Below are 17,273 nucleotides of genomic sequence, written 5' to 3' on the forward strand. Positions count from 1 at the left end.
TATTATAATCCAACCTTTTTCTTATACTATGCTAATGTGATGTTGTTAATATGAGAAATATTTTTTTAGAACAAAAAAAAAGTCTTCTCAACCACGTTGTGAAGTCTTGAATGTCTCAAACTAAATAGTTCATGAGTTGTCTATGGTGCTTGTATTTGGTATCATTCTCTCAAATGATATCATACCCCACGACATGGTGCAAGAAAACATTTTCTATTTGACTAATTAGCACCGACCTTATAATATTTGGGTTCATAATCCAAATACTCTGTAGCTTTAATTATAAAAACTTATATAAACTTAATTTGGAGAAAAACTTATATTAGGTTAGTTCCCATTTTATAATACGTAAATTAAATAAAAATAACATAAAATTTATTATAAATTGTCTAAAAATATATTATTTTTATAATATATAGCATGTACACATAAATAAGTTATGTCCATACTTGATTATAACTTTTTATAAATAAATATATTATATCACTTTTTGTAACATGTAAATTATCTTTTATAATATTCAACAGAATGAAAAATGTTGATTATCAGTCTAAGTAATATGCAATAGAAAGACAATCATAGTATAATTTTTTTTTTATAAATAAATATATTATAACATTTTTATAAACAAATATATTATAAAGTTTTTATAATATGTTAATTATTTTTATAATAAATTTTTTTTCATAACTTTAGAATTTTTTTAAGATTTAAATAATATATTTTTTTATAAATTTATAAAATACACAAATTATTTTTATAATATATGAAAATTTTGGCCATGACCATCCAAGCACCCGTCCATGTTCATGTTTGTAATATAATTTTTATAACTTGAATAAAAATATATTTTTTTAAATTGAATTCAGGTGTAATTATCTACGTAATTACTCCAATTCTTATGGGAATGTAAGAATTGGAAAGTGTAATTGGGATGCTCTAATTGCACCTAATTCGGTGGAATCCACCAATTTAAATGGTTACCCAAACATGCTACCTTAGTATAATTACAAGCAATAACACACAAATTTAATTACTAAATGCTTTCCAAACACTACCTTAACGGTCAAAGTCTATCAGAGTAAAATTCTTTTAAAAATTACTTTAGATTAATCATTACACATTAGGAATTTATTCAAATTATGATACTATTACAATTTGTCATTAAAGATAATTTAGAAATAAATAAATAAATCATACCCGACTGATTTATTGTAACTCGACTTGACTCATAAATAAACCATTACGTGGTTGAAAAAAATAAAAACATAATGGAATTTTTTTACCCACACAACACTTCAAAAATAAATGAATTTTCTAGGGAGATGATTTAGTTTTTTTTATTAGGTCGAGTCATGGATAAATCAATTGAATATGATATATTTTGTCCTAATGATTAGTAACTTAACGAAAAATTGTAATGGTGTCATGATTTGAATAAATTTCTAACATTAATCTAGAGTAATTTTTAGTAGAGGGATTAAAATAAATTTCACATAATAGTGCAAGGACTCCAGGTAAACTTTGACCATCATTTAACCGTTACTTTAAAATTATTTTTTATATTAATACGGTAATTTTATTTAATTTAAAATTTAAATTTTCTATGCATACAACTCACACATTTTTGGAAGGATTCTCAACTTCCACACGTGCCCACATCATAAGCAAGTGATTCATACAACTCAAACCCGAACAATTTTTAAAGAGGATGAATATTCAACTAAATAGTTACAACTTGAATTTTTAACTTATATTAATATAAAGTAATAAATGTTTTTTTAGGTACTATAACAAAAACATACTTACACTATATATATATATATATTCGTATTTATTGTTTGAGTTTTACGTAGAAAAAAATAAGGGGAAACAAGATGAGGGCAAAAAATTCAAAGGGAAGCATATTAAATTTACATTGAATTCGTTTCTATCATTTCCTTCACAGCTCACATAATTAATTAGGTAAATACGTTTTCATTAAGTATGCCAGGCTGGGGATTTTCTTTTTTCCTGCTTCATTTATTACTACAATTTATTTACGAATGCCTTTCCCATGATTAGCAAGGCTTTCCTCAATTTGTTGTTTGTATTTGGTAAGTCGTTCTTTAATGAAATTATTATTTAAAGAAGGTTTCTTATGCAATAAAATCTTAATAAATGGATGTTCAATAAATTTGCGATTCCGAGTAAATCATAAAATTTCACAATTTCATCTTAGATACATATAATTAATATAAATTAGTAAGTAAGATCCAATTTTCAATCGTGAAAAAAAAGAAATTTACTAATTTAAAATCTTTGATTGATATTAAATCTAAACTTATTTCTAGACTGGATTAAAGGAAGGAAAAGGAAAGCAGGAAACAGGATCTCCTTTCTTTTATTTGGATAAATATTTTTATTTAAGGAAAATTATGCATCCTTTACTTTGAATAAACATTAAAATCTTGATTTATCTTCATATTTATCAACATCCATTTAATCATAAAATATTTAAATTATTTAATGAGAAATACAATCATAAAAATTCATTATAAGTATTCATTTTTATCTTAAAAAATCAATTTTAACCGATTTTGTTTCTTATTATTAATTTTAATTTACTAAACGAAATCTTATATTATAAGTAAGGTTCAATTTTATTTTATTTTTTATTTTTTAGTTTTTAAACTTGTATTTTTTGTCAAACCACCCAAAATAAATTGAAAAGTTAACTTTTTTAACTTTGCTAACTTTTCATACATGTGAATGACACCTCAACACTTAATTAATTTTTAAAAATTTAAAAATTCAAAATACGTATAAAAACTATTTTTTAAAGGTTCAAAAACATTAAAATAATTAAAAAATTATATATAAATATTTTTTAATATTTTTAAAATTAAAAAATAATTAAATGATGATGTATGTCACATCAGTAAAGTTAACAATCGTTAACTCTTCTATTTATTTTGAGGTGATTTGATAAAAAAATATAAATTAAAAAATTAAAAAAATTAAAAATTAAATGAATGGCTAAACAAAATTTTTAAGGCCAAAAAGGTTTTTATGCCACTTTTAAGGGTTTCAACACTTGAGCAAAAGGTAGGGTCCAGAATTTAGCGTTCGTATAATGGGGCCCAAAACAAACTCCTTAAATACCATGCAAATATTTGGCAGTGGCATTTAAAAAGTACTCCCAACAACTGCTCTGCCTTATAAAAATGGCAAAAATTTGCAGAGGTGTTGAGGCACATAATCTGTGGACCTTCATCATGAACTAAAACACCAGCAAAGCAACAAAGCAGCAAATCCCTTGGACAGTTTCGTTTTCATATATACTGACAGGAAAGACTAAAATTAATATAAAAAATAAAAGATTTCGATGATTGCTAGGTTTTACTTTTTCTTTCTAATTCTCGATCCACAAAGGAAACATTTTTCTCAGAAACTTTCTTACGCTTTTTTTTTTCTCTAAAACAGTGAGTGTGTATGTTTCCCTCTCTTTCTAGCTTCAAGGCTACATTATTTGCTCAAAACAAGGGCGGATTTCCTTAATGCCACTTCTTAGTTACGCGTAGGCAGCCTTGTTCAACTTCACATCCTTTGAGATTTGGTTTCCTTATATCCTGGTAAATTTTTTTTAATGATTTTTTGTTTCTTCTTTTAGATTTTTTCTGAATGATTTTTGTTTCTTATTTTAGATTTATGATCTTGAAATGCGGATTTCTTTTCCAGTTTCATTTGATTCTAGTTTGTTTATTTAAATGCAAAGATTTGACGGCCTTTTAATTCCTTATCACACAGCGAACCCGAAAGCAAAAAAGAACAACAGCAACCAAAAAACAACCAATGTGTAGCAACAACGTTGGTGTGGGATGGGTTGCCAATGCGAGTGAAGTGCTGGGCGTTCATGGCGAGTATGGAAGTTGTAGTTCAAGGAAGGAGAAGAACCAAAGAATCCCCAAAAGAGGGCCTGGAGTGGCTGAACTAGAAAAGATATTGCGAGAACAAGGGAAAAGCGATTGTATAGAGAAAGGAAATATAAATAATGGTGGGGTCCCTTCTTCATGCGTAGCTCCCTCAAATTCTTTACCAAGAAGGGCTACTACTTATCTTCGTAACGTTCCTAGCCCTAGGACTCCACCACCTCTTCCTCCTCCTTCGATGACCCTCCATGTTAACGGAACTGGTGCTGAAAATATGTGCGGTAACAGTCGTAGTAAAGGTGTCTATATTAGCGGATCCGGTATATTTTTGCCTGAAAAAGTCTTTTTGCCTGTAACGTGGGGCTCCTCTGAGACAAGGGACGGCCCGGAACCTGCTAAAATGGCTGCTGGTTTATCATTTCCCAATCCCAAACTTGTCTCTAACCGATCTGATCAAAACATGTTTCCTCCTCCTATGTTGCAAATGAACCATGGCACTTGCGCCCATCCTTCAATGGTAAAAAGTCTAGGAAACTAGGTCAAGTTCACTTATGTTCTTTTTATTAATCAAATTTGTGCTTATTTTTAGTTTTTTTTTTGAAGATTGGCATAAAGAAGTTCAAACAGATGAATCTTTTTCCTAGATCAGGAATTTCATCTTCTTCATCATCCGCAGGGGTGTATCAGTATCATCACGTAGAGCCCCCTTCAACCCAAAAATCTTGTCACAGCTACATATCTACAGTACTGGCTGAGGAACACAAGGCATGTGTAAATTTAATTACCGTCCAATTTTTAGTTATATTTGTATTAATTATATACTTTTGATTCTTTTTAATGGAAATCAGAAAATCTGTATTCTTTATTAAATATACACAATATATTTCTTTCCTTTGAAATGCCGACGTTTAATCTATTAGCCAAATGCTTGCATTTTTCACTTTTCTTCAACTGTTTCCATTACCCATTTCGATGTGGATTCTGCTCTTTGTTTCACTTTAAGGATGCCTTAAAAAAGAAAGTAAAAAAAGATAATTAAACCAACATTTGTTTCTCAAAAGAAGTATTGCCTAAAAATTGTATAGGTAAGCTATCTGATCTGATATCGTTTTGCTGATTGGGAAGGTAGAGCAACTGCGAATATATGAAGTCTTTCCTAATGTCAAAATTTACTTATTTTAATTAGATAATCGATGGCAAGCGATCAAGGCCTAATTTCCCTGTCGAGAACTGGCCCCCACCTCCCCCTTTCTACTCTCAGATTTCCGGGCTTAATCCTTCATCTTCGTCTACCAACAATGGTGTTTGTGTGTTCAATGTTGGAAATATTTACAGGTTAGCCACTTGACATCAATTCCTCATTAAAGCATATTTACATTGTTCTGTCTTGCTCATCCTCGCCAGCTCGTAACTTTTAAATAAATTTGCCGTTTCTTTTTCTGTTGCTATTATCAGAGGCTCAATCGCAAGTAGCCCTTTGGAGCTGAAAGCGAAACGACGCGGTAATGAGGATGGGAATCCTAATGACAATGATAGTGCCCTCACCTTAGGCCCTCCTATAACTTCTTCGTCCTCAACCCAAAATTGTCAACAAGACTTGCCCAAATACACCAAGCAGTTCACTTTCCAAGTAAGATGCTTAAATGGGAATCTGTTTTTGATTTCATTTTCTTTATTGGCCCTACATGCTCCCTGGTTTGATAAGTCTGTTTTGATTTACTTGCATGACTTTGGTTCTTGTATTCTCTTCCAGGAAATGAAGGAAAACACTGAAGAACAAAGGGGTGCAGCTGCAACAGCGGAAGCCACACGTGATCTAAAAGATGGAACATATGATTGTAAAGAAAAAACGGCCGATTTTATTGATCTTAACCTAAAGCTATAAATTAGTCATGGCCTCTTTTAATTAGCTAGTGAATGTAGTCCCAAAATTAAATATATAGTATTTACTATCTGCTAGATTTAGTTTTGTTTTATGAATATTAATATTAATCTAGTGAAATGTATAGTTGTCTTTATCTATTATTACTATGCATCATTTTCATGACTTGGAGAGTATATTTTCGCATTTATTTTTATAAAATTCAACATCAACTCTCCGCTGGCCTATCGTGGCACACCTAACTCCATATGTTCAGTGAAAAGGATTGGATGCTGTGTACGGAGTCTTTCAACTACCAAGGGGCTCTGCTTGGGTTTTTAATCGAGTTTGGCACTATTTAACTGTCACTCTCCATCAATAAATTTATGAGAACTCTTCACGTTAAAGTCAGATAGACAAATAGTGCTTCTTTGGCGGCTAAAATTTCTGCCATAGCTGGTGTTGCTATACAAATACATTTAGAAAAAAAAATGTAAACTAATATTTTATTTTTTTAAAATTATGTTTTAGAAAATTATATTTCTAATGTTTTAATAACAAAATTAGCTCGGAACAAGTAACAACATAATTTCACTTATTTTTCTGTTTCAAAAGAATAATTTCATAACTTACAATTGTTTAAGTTCAAATTAGGATTCTAATTTAGAAATAATAATCATTTGAGAATACTTCCTCTTGAGAATAATTAATGCTCGAAAGGACTATTGTTTATAATAATTGTGTTTTAAGAATAATTATGTTCAAAACAATTGTTATTTTTTAAAAAAATTCTATTTAGAATGATTGTATTTTTATAATAAGAGCCATTATTTGGAATTGAAAAATAGAACTTCGGTAATGATAATATATTGCAAAAAATGAGAAATAAAAATAAAGAGCACACAGATTTTTATGTGAAAACCCTTTCGGGAAAAAATCACGGGCAGAGGAGAAGAAAATTTACTATGTCGAATTCGAATTATTACAAGAGGAGTAGACTATGTCTATTTATAGGCTTATAAAACCATATTCTAATAGGACTGCAGTAAGATTGAAACACCTTATTCTAATCAATATCAAATAGATGAAGTTTAATAAAGTTTTAAAAACCTTATTCTAAAATAAAATAAAAGAAGTGTAGTTCTATAGGGATTTTACTTTTATTTTATTTTACCACTGTATTTTATTTAAATAAAGATTTGGGTCACTTAATTCTAACAATCTCCACATTGACACAAATTCTCAATGAACAAGTTCTTCATCGCGAACTCTCAACGAACAAGTTTTCCACCTCTTCCATAAAACCCCTTAAGGGTTTAACTTCAACAATGAACACCAATCAAGTCTAAGTAATGCTCAAACTTCATTATAGGAAGTGACTTAGTCATCATACCTGTAGGATTTTCATGAGTACTAATTTTTCTCACAACAATATCACCACGAGCAATAATATCACGAACAAAATGATATCGAACATCAATGTGTTTTGTTCTCTCATGAAACATTTGATCCTTTGTAAGGAATATGACACTCTGACTGTCACAAAATACTGTATTGATTTGAAGGTCTTCATTGAGTTCACTAAAGAGTCCCTTCAACCAAATAACTTCTTTACAAGCTTCAGTAATAGCCATGTACTCAGCTTCAGTGGTAGACAAAGCAACTGTAGTTTGCAAAGTGGCTTTCCAACTGATTGCACAACCTCCGATTGTAAAGACATAACCTGTGAGAGATTTTCTTCTATTAAGGTCTTTAACAAAATCAGCATCAACATACCCAATGACTCCATCTTTAGTTGTTCCAAACTATAAGCAAACATCAGTAGTACATCGTAAGTATATTAAAATCCACTGAAATGCTTTCTAATGTTCTTTACCGGGATTCACCATGTATCTGCTAACTGTACTGACTGCATATGATAAATCTGGACGTGAACAAACCATATCATACATGAGAGATCCCACTGCACTAGAGTATGGAACATGTGATATGTACTCAATCTCATCATCTGATTGTGGAAAAAAAACTGATGAAAGTCTGAAATGGGCTGCTAAAGGAGTACGAACAGGCTTAGCATTCTGCATATTGAATCTGTAAAGAACTTTCTTAATGTACCCTTTCTGCCTTAGGTACAATTTACTTGCTTTTTTATCTCTGAGAATCTCCATACCAAGTATCTTCTTTGTTGGTCCCAAATCTTTCATCTCAAATTCTTCACTTAGTTGAGCTTTGACCTTTCTTATCTCTCTTTTATCTTTCGCTGCTATCAACATGTCATCAACATAAATGAGTAGATACACAAAAGAACCATCACTATTTTTATTAAAGTAAACACAACTGTCAAAGCTACTTCTTTTAAAATCATGAGAAGTCATAAAGGAATCAAACCTCTTGTACCACTGTCTTGGTGACTGTTTCAAACCGTAAATAGACTTTTTCAGCAACCAAACATAGTCCTCTTTTTCTGAGACTATAAAACCCTCTGGTTGTTGCATGTAAATATCATCCTCAAGTTTTCCATGCAAAAATGCAATTTTTACATCTAACTGCTGAAGCTCCAAATCATGCATGGCCACAATACTTAGTAAAGCTCAAATCGAACTATGCTTCACAACTGGGGAGAACACATCTGTGAAGTCCACTCCTAGAATTTGACTGTAACCCTTTGCAACAAGTCTTACTTTATATCTGAGTTCTTCATCTCATAGAGTCTCCTCTTTCTTTTTAAACACCCATTTACAACGAACAACTTTTTTACCTTTAGGAAGTTTCACAAGATCCTATGTTTTGTTTTTGTGGAGTGATTTCATTTCCTATTGCATAGCAAACATCCATTTTTTTGAGTTTTCACAGCTAACCGCATCAGAATAATTAGATGGCTCTTGGTTTGCATTTATATCTTCAGCCACATTTAAAGCATAAGCAACTAGATCAGCCTCGGCATACTTCTTTGGAGGTTTAATTTCTCTTCTAGTTCTATTTTTGGTGATGGAGTATTGTGGTGAAGAAGTAACTTTATTTTGAATTTTTGTACTAGCTTGAACAGTCGACTCTGTTGTAGATTCTGGATTAATCTGATGTTCCACCTGCTTTTAATTTTCTTTATTAGAAAAGTCTTTAAAAGATAAGTTAGGTAGCATAGTAGTTTCATAAAAAAACAACATATCTGCTAATCACAATTTTTCTATTTTCAGGACACCATAACTTATACCCTTTTACACCAGCTTTATAACCAAGAAAAACACATTTAATGGATCTCGGTTTTAATTTTCCATTATCAACATAAGCATACCCAAGACACCCAAAAATCTTTAAATTAGAATAGTCAGCAGGATTACCAGACCATACCTCTTGTGGAGTCTTTTTCTCAATGGCAACGGGTGGAGATCGTTTGATAAAAAAACATGCAGTAGAGGCTGCTTTGGCCCAAAATAACTTTGGTAAGTTGGTATTTGACAACATATATCGAATCTTCTCCATGATCATTCTGTTCATTTGTTTTGCAACGCCGTTTTGCTGTGGAGTATGACGAATTATCAAGTGTCTCACGATCTCTTCTGACTTGCACAGTTTATGCGGAGGTATTTTATTTGTTTTCCCGTCTGTTTTTCAATCATAGTTTTCCAAGACTTAAATGTGGAAAACACATCGCTTTTCTGCTTCAAGAAGAACACCCACACATTTTTGGAAAAATCATCAATAAAAGTTAGCATATAATTAACTCCACCTCTCGAAGGTACTTTGGATGGCCCCCACAGGTCAGAATGAATATACTCTAACGTTTCCTTCGTGTTATGGATTTCTCTGTGAATCGAACTCTATTTTTCTTCCCAAAAACATAGTGCTCATAGAACTTCAGTTTGCAAATTCCTTGCCCATCAAGAAGTCATCTTTTGCTCAATTTTTCCATGTCATTCTCATTCATATGCCCTAGGCGCATATGCCAAAGTTTAATGATATCATCATCTAACAATGAAAAGGATGAGACAGCTGCATCACTAGTAACAGTAGAACCCTGCAAAATATATAACTTGGCAGTCTTTCTCTGTCCTTTCATCAAAATTAGGGAACCTTTAGAAATCTTTAAAACCCCACTTTCAACTGTGTATTTGTACCATTTTGAATCAAGAGTACTCAATGAAATTAAATTTTTCTTCAATTTTAGAACATGTCGTACGCCACTAAGTGTTTTGACAACTCCATCAAACATCTTAACTTTAATTGTTCTAACAACTGTAATTCTACATGAAGCATTATTTCCCATCAAAACAACACCTTCATACACTGTTTCGTAAGTTGTAAACCAATCTCGATTGAGACTCATGTGGAAGGTGCAGCCCGAATCAAGAATCCACTCCTCGCTCGCTTTAGAATTATTGGCAGAAGTGACTAGAAGTTCACCATCGCTGTAGTCTTCTACAACATCAGCTTTATCGAAATTTTCTGGTTGTTTTACATTTTGATTCGCAACCTCCCTTTTGATCTTGTTCTGTAGCTTATAGCACTTAGATTTAATGTGCTCTTTCTTCTTGCAGAAGTTACAAGTTTTACCTCTATTTGAAGACTTCGATCTACCCTTAGATTTACCACGAGAATTCCGTTCCTGTGTCCTTCCATGATCATCATCAGCACTCCGATCTCGTCTCCCACGAACAATGAGACCCTCTCCCTAAGAGTCAATTTTAACCACAAGATACTTTATCTTATAATACGAAAGTAAAGAATCATAAACCTCATCAACTGTGAGAGACTCACGGTTATATAAAATCGTATCTCTAAAGGTTGAATAAGACGGGGGCAACGAACAAAGTAGAACCAACCCTCGATCTTCTTTATCATACTGAACCTCCATGGCCTCCAAGTTTGAAAGAATTTATTTAAACACTGTTAAGTGTTCGTGCACAGATGCACCTTCCTCTAAACGATGAGCATAAAGATGCTGCTTCATATGCAGCTTGCTAGTTAGAGTTTTCGACATACATATTTGTTCCAACCTCTTCCATAATCCAGCGGCGGTCTTCTCTTTCATTACATCTTGCAAAATTTCGTTAGACAAATACAGATGTAACTGTGTTAACGCCTTTCAATCCTTGCGCTTCTTCTCTTCCTCCGTCAATGTTGAAGGCATCTTATCTACCCCTAGCAGGGCTTCCTCTAAGTCCATCTGTGTAAGAACTGCCTGCATCTTTATTTGCCACAATGCGAATTTGGTGTTGCGATCTAATAGCAGAATTTCATACTTCAAAGACGTTATTACCGTGATTGAGATGAACAACCCGGAAGCTTAGATACCAATTAGAAAAATAAAACTTCGGTAATAAAAATATATCGTAAAGAAAAGAGAAATAAAAATAAAGAAAACATAGATTTTTACATGGAAACCCTTTCGGAAAAAAATCACGGGCAGAGGAGAAGAAAATTCACTATGTCGAATTCGAATTATTACAAGAGGAGTAGACTATGTCTATTTATAGGCTTGTAAAACCATACTCTAATATGTGTGTAGTAAGATTGAAACACCTTATTCTAATCAATATCAAATAGATGAAGTTTAATAAAGTTTAAAAAACCTTATTCTAAAATAAAATAAAAGAAGTGTAGTTCTATAGGGATTTTACTTTTATTTTATTTTACCACTGTATTTTATTTAAATAAGGATTCGGGTCACTTAATTCTAACAGCAATAAACTCTTCTAAAAGAACAACTTTTTGAAACAATTCTTATTTAGAAACAACACATGTTTTGCATTCCTAAAGATTTTTCATAAAAGAGTTTCACATGCTATTACTTTATCAGCATAGAAGTAAAAATAACCTTGGCATATAACAGGGAGCTTAGTTTGGTGGATCGGACATAGAGATAGAGACAATTAAAAGGTTTCCCTTTAACATTTTTCTATAATATTGAGTGTTTTTTTTAGAAACATAGTAATTCTTATTCATCGCTCAATTTACTATTCACTATCACCAATAAAACTTTTTATTAATAAAAAAATCATAATTTCTTTATAACTGAAAATATCATTCATTACCCTTTTTAATGGTCACTTTTGTAGCTTTTATTATGGGTGTTCAAACGGCCAATTCCGTTAATACTCGAATTGAATTACCATTAACTGAATTACTTGAAATGTAAAAATCTTTAACCGTTAACCACATTGAAGTTTTTTTCAAATACATTAACAGAACCAAAATATTTCGATTAATTCAGTCGGTTAACCAAATTAACCGAAATTTATATATTTTTGTCTTTTGGTTAAATTAAGTATAAAACATATAAAAAACACATTGCTAATGTTCATTTTTTAATAGTTCAAAGAACTTTAAATGAAAATGAAAACAACAAATAATACATTAGAAACACCACGTAAGTATTGAAAGTTAACAACAAAACACTATATTATATATTATATATATTATTTATTTCATTTAATTCATTAATTCAGTTAATTGTCTGGTTTCAAACTGAATCACCCGATAACTGAAATTCCAAAAAATCATTAATCGAGCTCCGACCGAACTAAAGTCGGCCACCAACTGATTAACTGAATTAGATCAATTTGGTCAGTTAATTCAATTTTAACTGAACTGTAAACATCCTAACTTTTATTACTGAGACACTATAAATAGGAGCACTTCGGTTTTTTTACTCCCAAAAGTTATTTTTAAAATTCTCTCAACCTATTATTAATAAGTGTTCTTTGAATCATTGCTATTTGACTCGGACCTAATTCAAAAGAGTTTAGGTATTCTGAATTGTATGTTGACACGGACAAAGTCAAGGGAAACTTAAAAAGAAGATCTTTTATCTTATAGTAGTTAGCTTCAGTCTCCTCACGAAACTTTCATTATTGGGTTAATCATATACTTCATATGTTTCTAGTTAGTCTTACTGCAATAAGTGTTACCAGAAAATTTACTCAAGGTAAATCCGTCAACGTTAAATTTGAGAGCGTTTTTATTTTACCGGACCAAAAGAACTTGATGAAGATATGATATACTCCAACCATGTTACTATACAAAAAAGTCAATTTCCTTTTATAATTTATAATAGGAGAGTAAAACCCTAACAAGCGTGATTTGAACTTAAGCCAAACCAAAACATGGGTATAAATTTTCTTCAATGTTTAAGACATACAAGCAAGTGTAGTATATTCGGTGGTGATTCAAGGTAAATAAGTACGTTGACTTTTCCTCAATGTAATTGAAATGTATACAATTTTTCTTTGTAGTAATTGTCACATTCTAGACATATGTTAAATGGAGTTGAAATATGCTCGTCTTTTCTTGGCAGACCAAGTCCAATAAAGGCTGAATGTTAACATTCAACTTTTACGCTTAAAGGCTTTTGATAGTTCAGATGGTCTTACATATACATATATATCATATTATCATATATACTTTTTAATAAGCTTTTTCCTTCATTAGTTATTATTTCGTATATATTTTATGAGTTGTTTATCAACATGGACGATACGTTTTGCTATGATGTCAAAGCCCAAAACCCTCGCCCTCGCTGTATCTTTTTTGCCAATAGAGTTTTGAAGCTTTGGCTTTTCTTTTTCGTCTTCATATGCCTTCTTCTCGTTTTATCCAACGGGGAAGAGACCACGAACGCTAACAAGCTTATTAAGATTGGCGCAATCATCGATATTCATTCGAGTACTGGTAGAGAAGAGAAAACTGCATTGGATATTGCTGTTCAAAGTTTCGATATAGCAACGATTCAAACAACCACAAGCTCTCCCTCCACATTCAAGACTCTGGAAGAAATCCTCTCCTAGCTGCTACTGTTGGTTAGTCATTGTTTTATCTAAATAAATTCTGCTTCCTTTTGAGTTGGTTTAAACTCTGAATAATCATATTGATAACAACTCGGAAGTTGATTAAAGAACAAAAAGTTGAAGTGATCATTGGCCTGGAGAAATGGGAAGAAACAGTTGTGGTCGATAATATTGGTACCCAAGCTCAAGTTCCAGTTATTTCTTTTGCAGCACCGGCCATCACACCGCCATTAGCAACCGCTCGCTGGCCGTTCTTGGTAAGAATGGCTAACGAAGATTCCAAACAGATGAAATGCATTGCAGCCATCGTTGGTCTATTAAACTGGAAAAGGGTTATAGTTATTTATGAAGACGATGCCTTTGGTAGTGAATCTGGGAAGATAGCTCTTTTACCTGAGGCGCTTCAAGATGTGGGTTCAGAGGTTGAATTCCGATTGGTTCTTCCTCCATTTTCTTCTGTAACTAATCTGAATGTTGCTGTCCATGAGGAGTTGAAGAAGCTACAGAAGAAACAATCTCGGGGTTTTGTTGTTCTTCACTCATCCTTCTCAATGACGATACATTTGTTTGAAGAGGCTAAAAAGAGTGGACTTGTGGGACACGACTCAGCTTGGATAGTTACAGAGACCATTTCGAGTTACCTCGACTCTTTTAACAGTTCAGTGATTTCGTCAATGGAAGGTACTTTAGGTATCAAGATCTACTATTCTGAGGATACTAGTCTTTACAAGAAGTTTTATACCAATTTCCGAACAACTTTTAGAAATGAATATCATGAGGAAGATAATTCCCAACGAGGTATTAATGCCTTTCGTGCCTATGATAGCATTGGAATCATCACGCAGGCTTTGGAGAAACTAAAAAGTGATGGAAAGAGTCCAAAAAAATTGTTGAAAAAGATACTTTCAAGCAATTTTACTGGTGCAAGTGGTGAAGTATGTTTCGAAAAAGGACAGCTGTCGTATGATCCTATACTGAGGATTGTAAACGTGGTTGGGAAAAGGTACAATGAGTTGGATTTCTGGTTGCCAGGGATTGGGTTCTCAAGAAATCCTACAGTGAAGAACGAAACTGGTTATGTTGGTGAAATATCTCAAGATTTGGGTGGTCGAGTCTATTGGCCTGGTGATTCAAAGCTTGCTCCAAAAGGATGGGCAATGCCAACAGATGAAAAGCCTTCGATTATTGGAGTTCCAGCAATAACCTCATTTGAGAAATTTGTAAAGGTTGTAGATGGTAAACTTCCAGGCGTAAAGAACTATGATGGTTTCTGCATTAAACTTTTCTATGAAGTTCTTAAGGTGCTAGGTTATCATCTACCTTACCGTTTTGATTCCCACAATGGCACATATGATGAACTTGCTAACAAAGTCTACAACAAGGTAATAGCTCTTTATTTTTCAATTCATGCTTCTCATTAAGGATCTCTATTGCAAATGAAAACAAACCTTCCATCCTTCATTTTTCTTTTAATAATTGAATTATACTTGAAATTTCATAGATAAGATGTGTAATTTGGACTCGGTCTTCTTGACACCTGTGTGGTGAAGAAAATTAATGAGAATAACCACAACGATTAGGATTCTCATTTTTGTTTTCTTATTTCTATAATTTTGTCTCTTATGATGTTTTTGTTTGTTTTTTCTTGTGTACCAAAATCAATGAAAGACTTATGACGCAGCTGTCGGTGACATAACGATACTAGCTAACAGAGTAGATCATGTGAAATTTACTCAGCCATATGCATGGTCAGGGTTGACCATGATAGTTCCAGCAAAGTCGAAGGACTCGGCAGGGATTTTCGTGAAACTTTTCAGCATAGAAATGTGGTTGGCCACTGCCGCCATCTTAATCTACACCGTGTTCATAGTTTGGGTGTTGGAGCACTAGTCCAACCCTGAGTTCAGAGGTCTCTGGAACCATCAGATTGGAACTACACTTTGGTTCGCTTTCTCCTCCATTTTCTTTGCTCATAGTAAGTTTCACTGCCATACCAAGAACTCTTGACGAGTATTAATGTGAGAATTGAGGGAAAGCTCTTGTCTAATCAATGGCTGACAGTAAAACATGGCATAAAATTCAAAGATCCAATAAATGAATGGTCCCTGCATTGAAGCTGTTGTTTCTGGATGGAATTCAGCCTTAAAAACCAGTTATTCATTCATTCATATATGTTTATTGTTTGACAATGACTTGTGCAGGAGAGAAGGTTTACAGTAACCTCACTCGAATGGTGGTCGTAGTGTGGCTCTTCGTTGTGCTGGTCTTAAACTCAAGCTACACCGCTAGCCTAACATCAATGCTGACAGTAAAGCGATTGGGACCAAATGTTACAGATAGTGAATTGCTAAAGAGGGCCAACTTGAAAATTGGGTGTGATGGAGATTCATTTGTAAGGACATACTTGGAGAATGTTCTTAATTTTAAAAGTTATAATATTGAGAACGTCAGCAGTGAATATAAGTATGAAGGGGAATTCAAAAGCCACCGCATTGCTGCTACCTTTCTTGAACTACCTTATGGCAAAGTTTTCCTTAGTCATTACTGCAAGCAATTTACCACTTCCATACCTACCTAACGATTTGGCGGTTTAGGCTTTGTGAGTACATAATATTATTACCATAACTTAATATGGCATGTTCCACTTTCAACAAGAAATTACTAGGAAAAGTTTTTTTTTTAATTATTAAGAATGAACTAGAATCTCCAAATGTGTTGCATTTGGAAGATATATACTGAACTCTGAAGAAGCCAACCTACGTACACATACATGCTTTGAATATTGAAGTTGAACTCCTCCCTCGTAGCATTATAGAATAGTCTTTTATTCTTGCTCCTAATTTTAGCTTATCTATTAATTAAACTTGTTCAAAGGTTTTCTTCTTTCCTGGAATTCTGTATGCAGGTATTTCAGAAAGGTTCTCCGATAGCCAAAGATTTTTCAAGAGCCATTTTACAGTTCTCTGAAAATGGATTTCTGTTGTCACTGGAAAAGGAATGGTTTTCTCCTTCGCTGGAGTGTTCAGCCGATGTAACCGACAGCAGTACAACTGATAGCTTGAGCATCCAGAGTTTCTAGGGTCTTTACTTTATATCTGGAGCTACATCCACCCTTTGTTTTCTATTCTTCTCTATGCACTTGCTAAAGAAATATTACCGTCACCGAGTGGAAAATGTGGATGAGAGTCAGAGTGTTTGGATCAAGGCAATTCGAGTTGCCAAATACTTTTATCTGGGAGATGTGGTTTTAGTTCAATGAGAAGCTTCAGTAGCTCCTGATCCAGAACCAGATATCAATGAATGGAGGAGCCCTTCAACCTTAGATTTTGGTCACACTAACATGGAGAATCTCGATGGCACATCATCACCAGCAGAAACTGAGATTGAAATGCTACTGCAAACTCAGAATTGACCAAGGATCCATCATTGCCTGAGTTTTTATTCATAGCTTGGTTCCCTGAAATATTAATTAATCCTTGTGTAATAATGGACCTCTCTTAGTAGTAACACCATATAACTAGCTAATTGTAAACTGAGCCTCGATTTCTCTGTTGTATAACTAAATGTACTTTGCTTATCATTCTCAATTCACCTGTAAGAAATTAGAATGTACCGGTCACCTTCTACATCATCAGGTCTGACTAATTCACCTTAAGAAATTAACTCTAAATCAATCTTAGGACTACAATGGCCGTTGTTAGTCCACAGTGAATCTAC

At 32.9% G+C, this 17,273-nt stretch overlaps 3 protein-coding genes across 4 annotated transcripts; all 3 read left to right on the forward strand.

The window, feature by feature from the left end:
* Positions 1–3,203: 3,203 nt before the first annotated feature.
* On the forward strand, positions 3,204–4,961 carry LOC121217747 (uncharacterized). Its single transcript, XM_041093876.1, has 3 exons — positions 3,204–3,614; positions 3,790–4,428; positions 4,515–4,961. Exons 2-3 carry the CDS (start codon positions 3,835–3,837, stop codon positions 4,737–4,739), a joined length of 819 nt encoding a protein of 272 aa, XP_040949810.1. The 5' UTR covers positions 3,204–3,614; positions 3,790–3,834; the 3' UTR covers positions 4,740–4,961.
* On the forward strand, positions 4,810–5,948 carry LOC121217088 (uncharacterized). The gene is made up of 4 exons (XM_041092658.1): positions 4,810–4,932; positions 5,098–5,246; positions 5,367–5,541; positions 5,665–5,948. The coding sequence occupies exons 1-4, from the start codon at positions 4,810–4,812 to the stop codon at positions 5,794–5,796; spliced, it is 579 nt and encodes a 192-aa protein (XP_040948592.1). The 3' UTR covers positions 5,797–5,948.
* Positions 5,949–13,246: 7,298 nt separating this feature from the next.
* LOC121217748 (glutamate receptor 2.7) lies at positions 13,247–17,178 on the forward strand. 2 transcript variants are annotated; one of them, XR_005913928.1, is made up of 3 exons: positions 13,247–14,938; positions 15,225–15,531; positions 15,758–15,867. XR_005913928.1 is itself a non-coding variant. In XM_041093877.1 (2 exons), the coding sequence occupies exons 1-2, from the start codon at positions 13,820–13,822 to the stop codon at positions 15,444–15,446; spliced, it is 1,341 nt and encodes a 446-aa protein (XP_040949811.1). In that variant the 5' UTR covers positions 13,247–13,819; the 3' UTR covers positions 15,447–17,178. The 2 variants fall into 2 exon arrangements, 1 of the variants encoding a protein (XP_040949811.1); XM_041093877.1 differs by having other exon boundaries at positions 15,225–17,178.
* Positions 17,179–17,273: the final 95 nt, after the last annotated feature.

Source organism: Gossypium hirsutum, chromosome D05, assembly GCF_007990345.1.
Source record: "Gossypium hirsutum isolate 1008001.06 chromosome D05, Gossypium_hirsutum_v2.1, whole genome shotgun sequence".
Taxonomy (NCBI): Eukaryota; Viridiplantae; Streptophyta; class Magnoliopsida; order Malvales; family Malvaceae; genus Gossypium; species Gossypium hirsutum.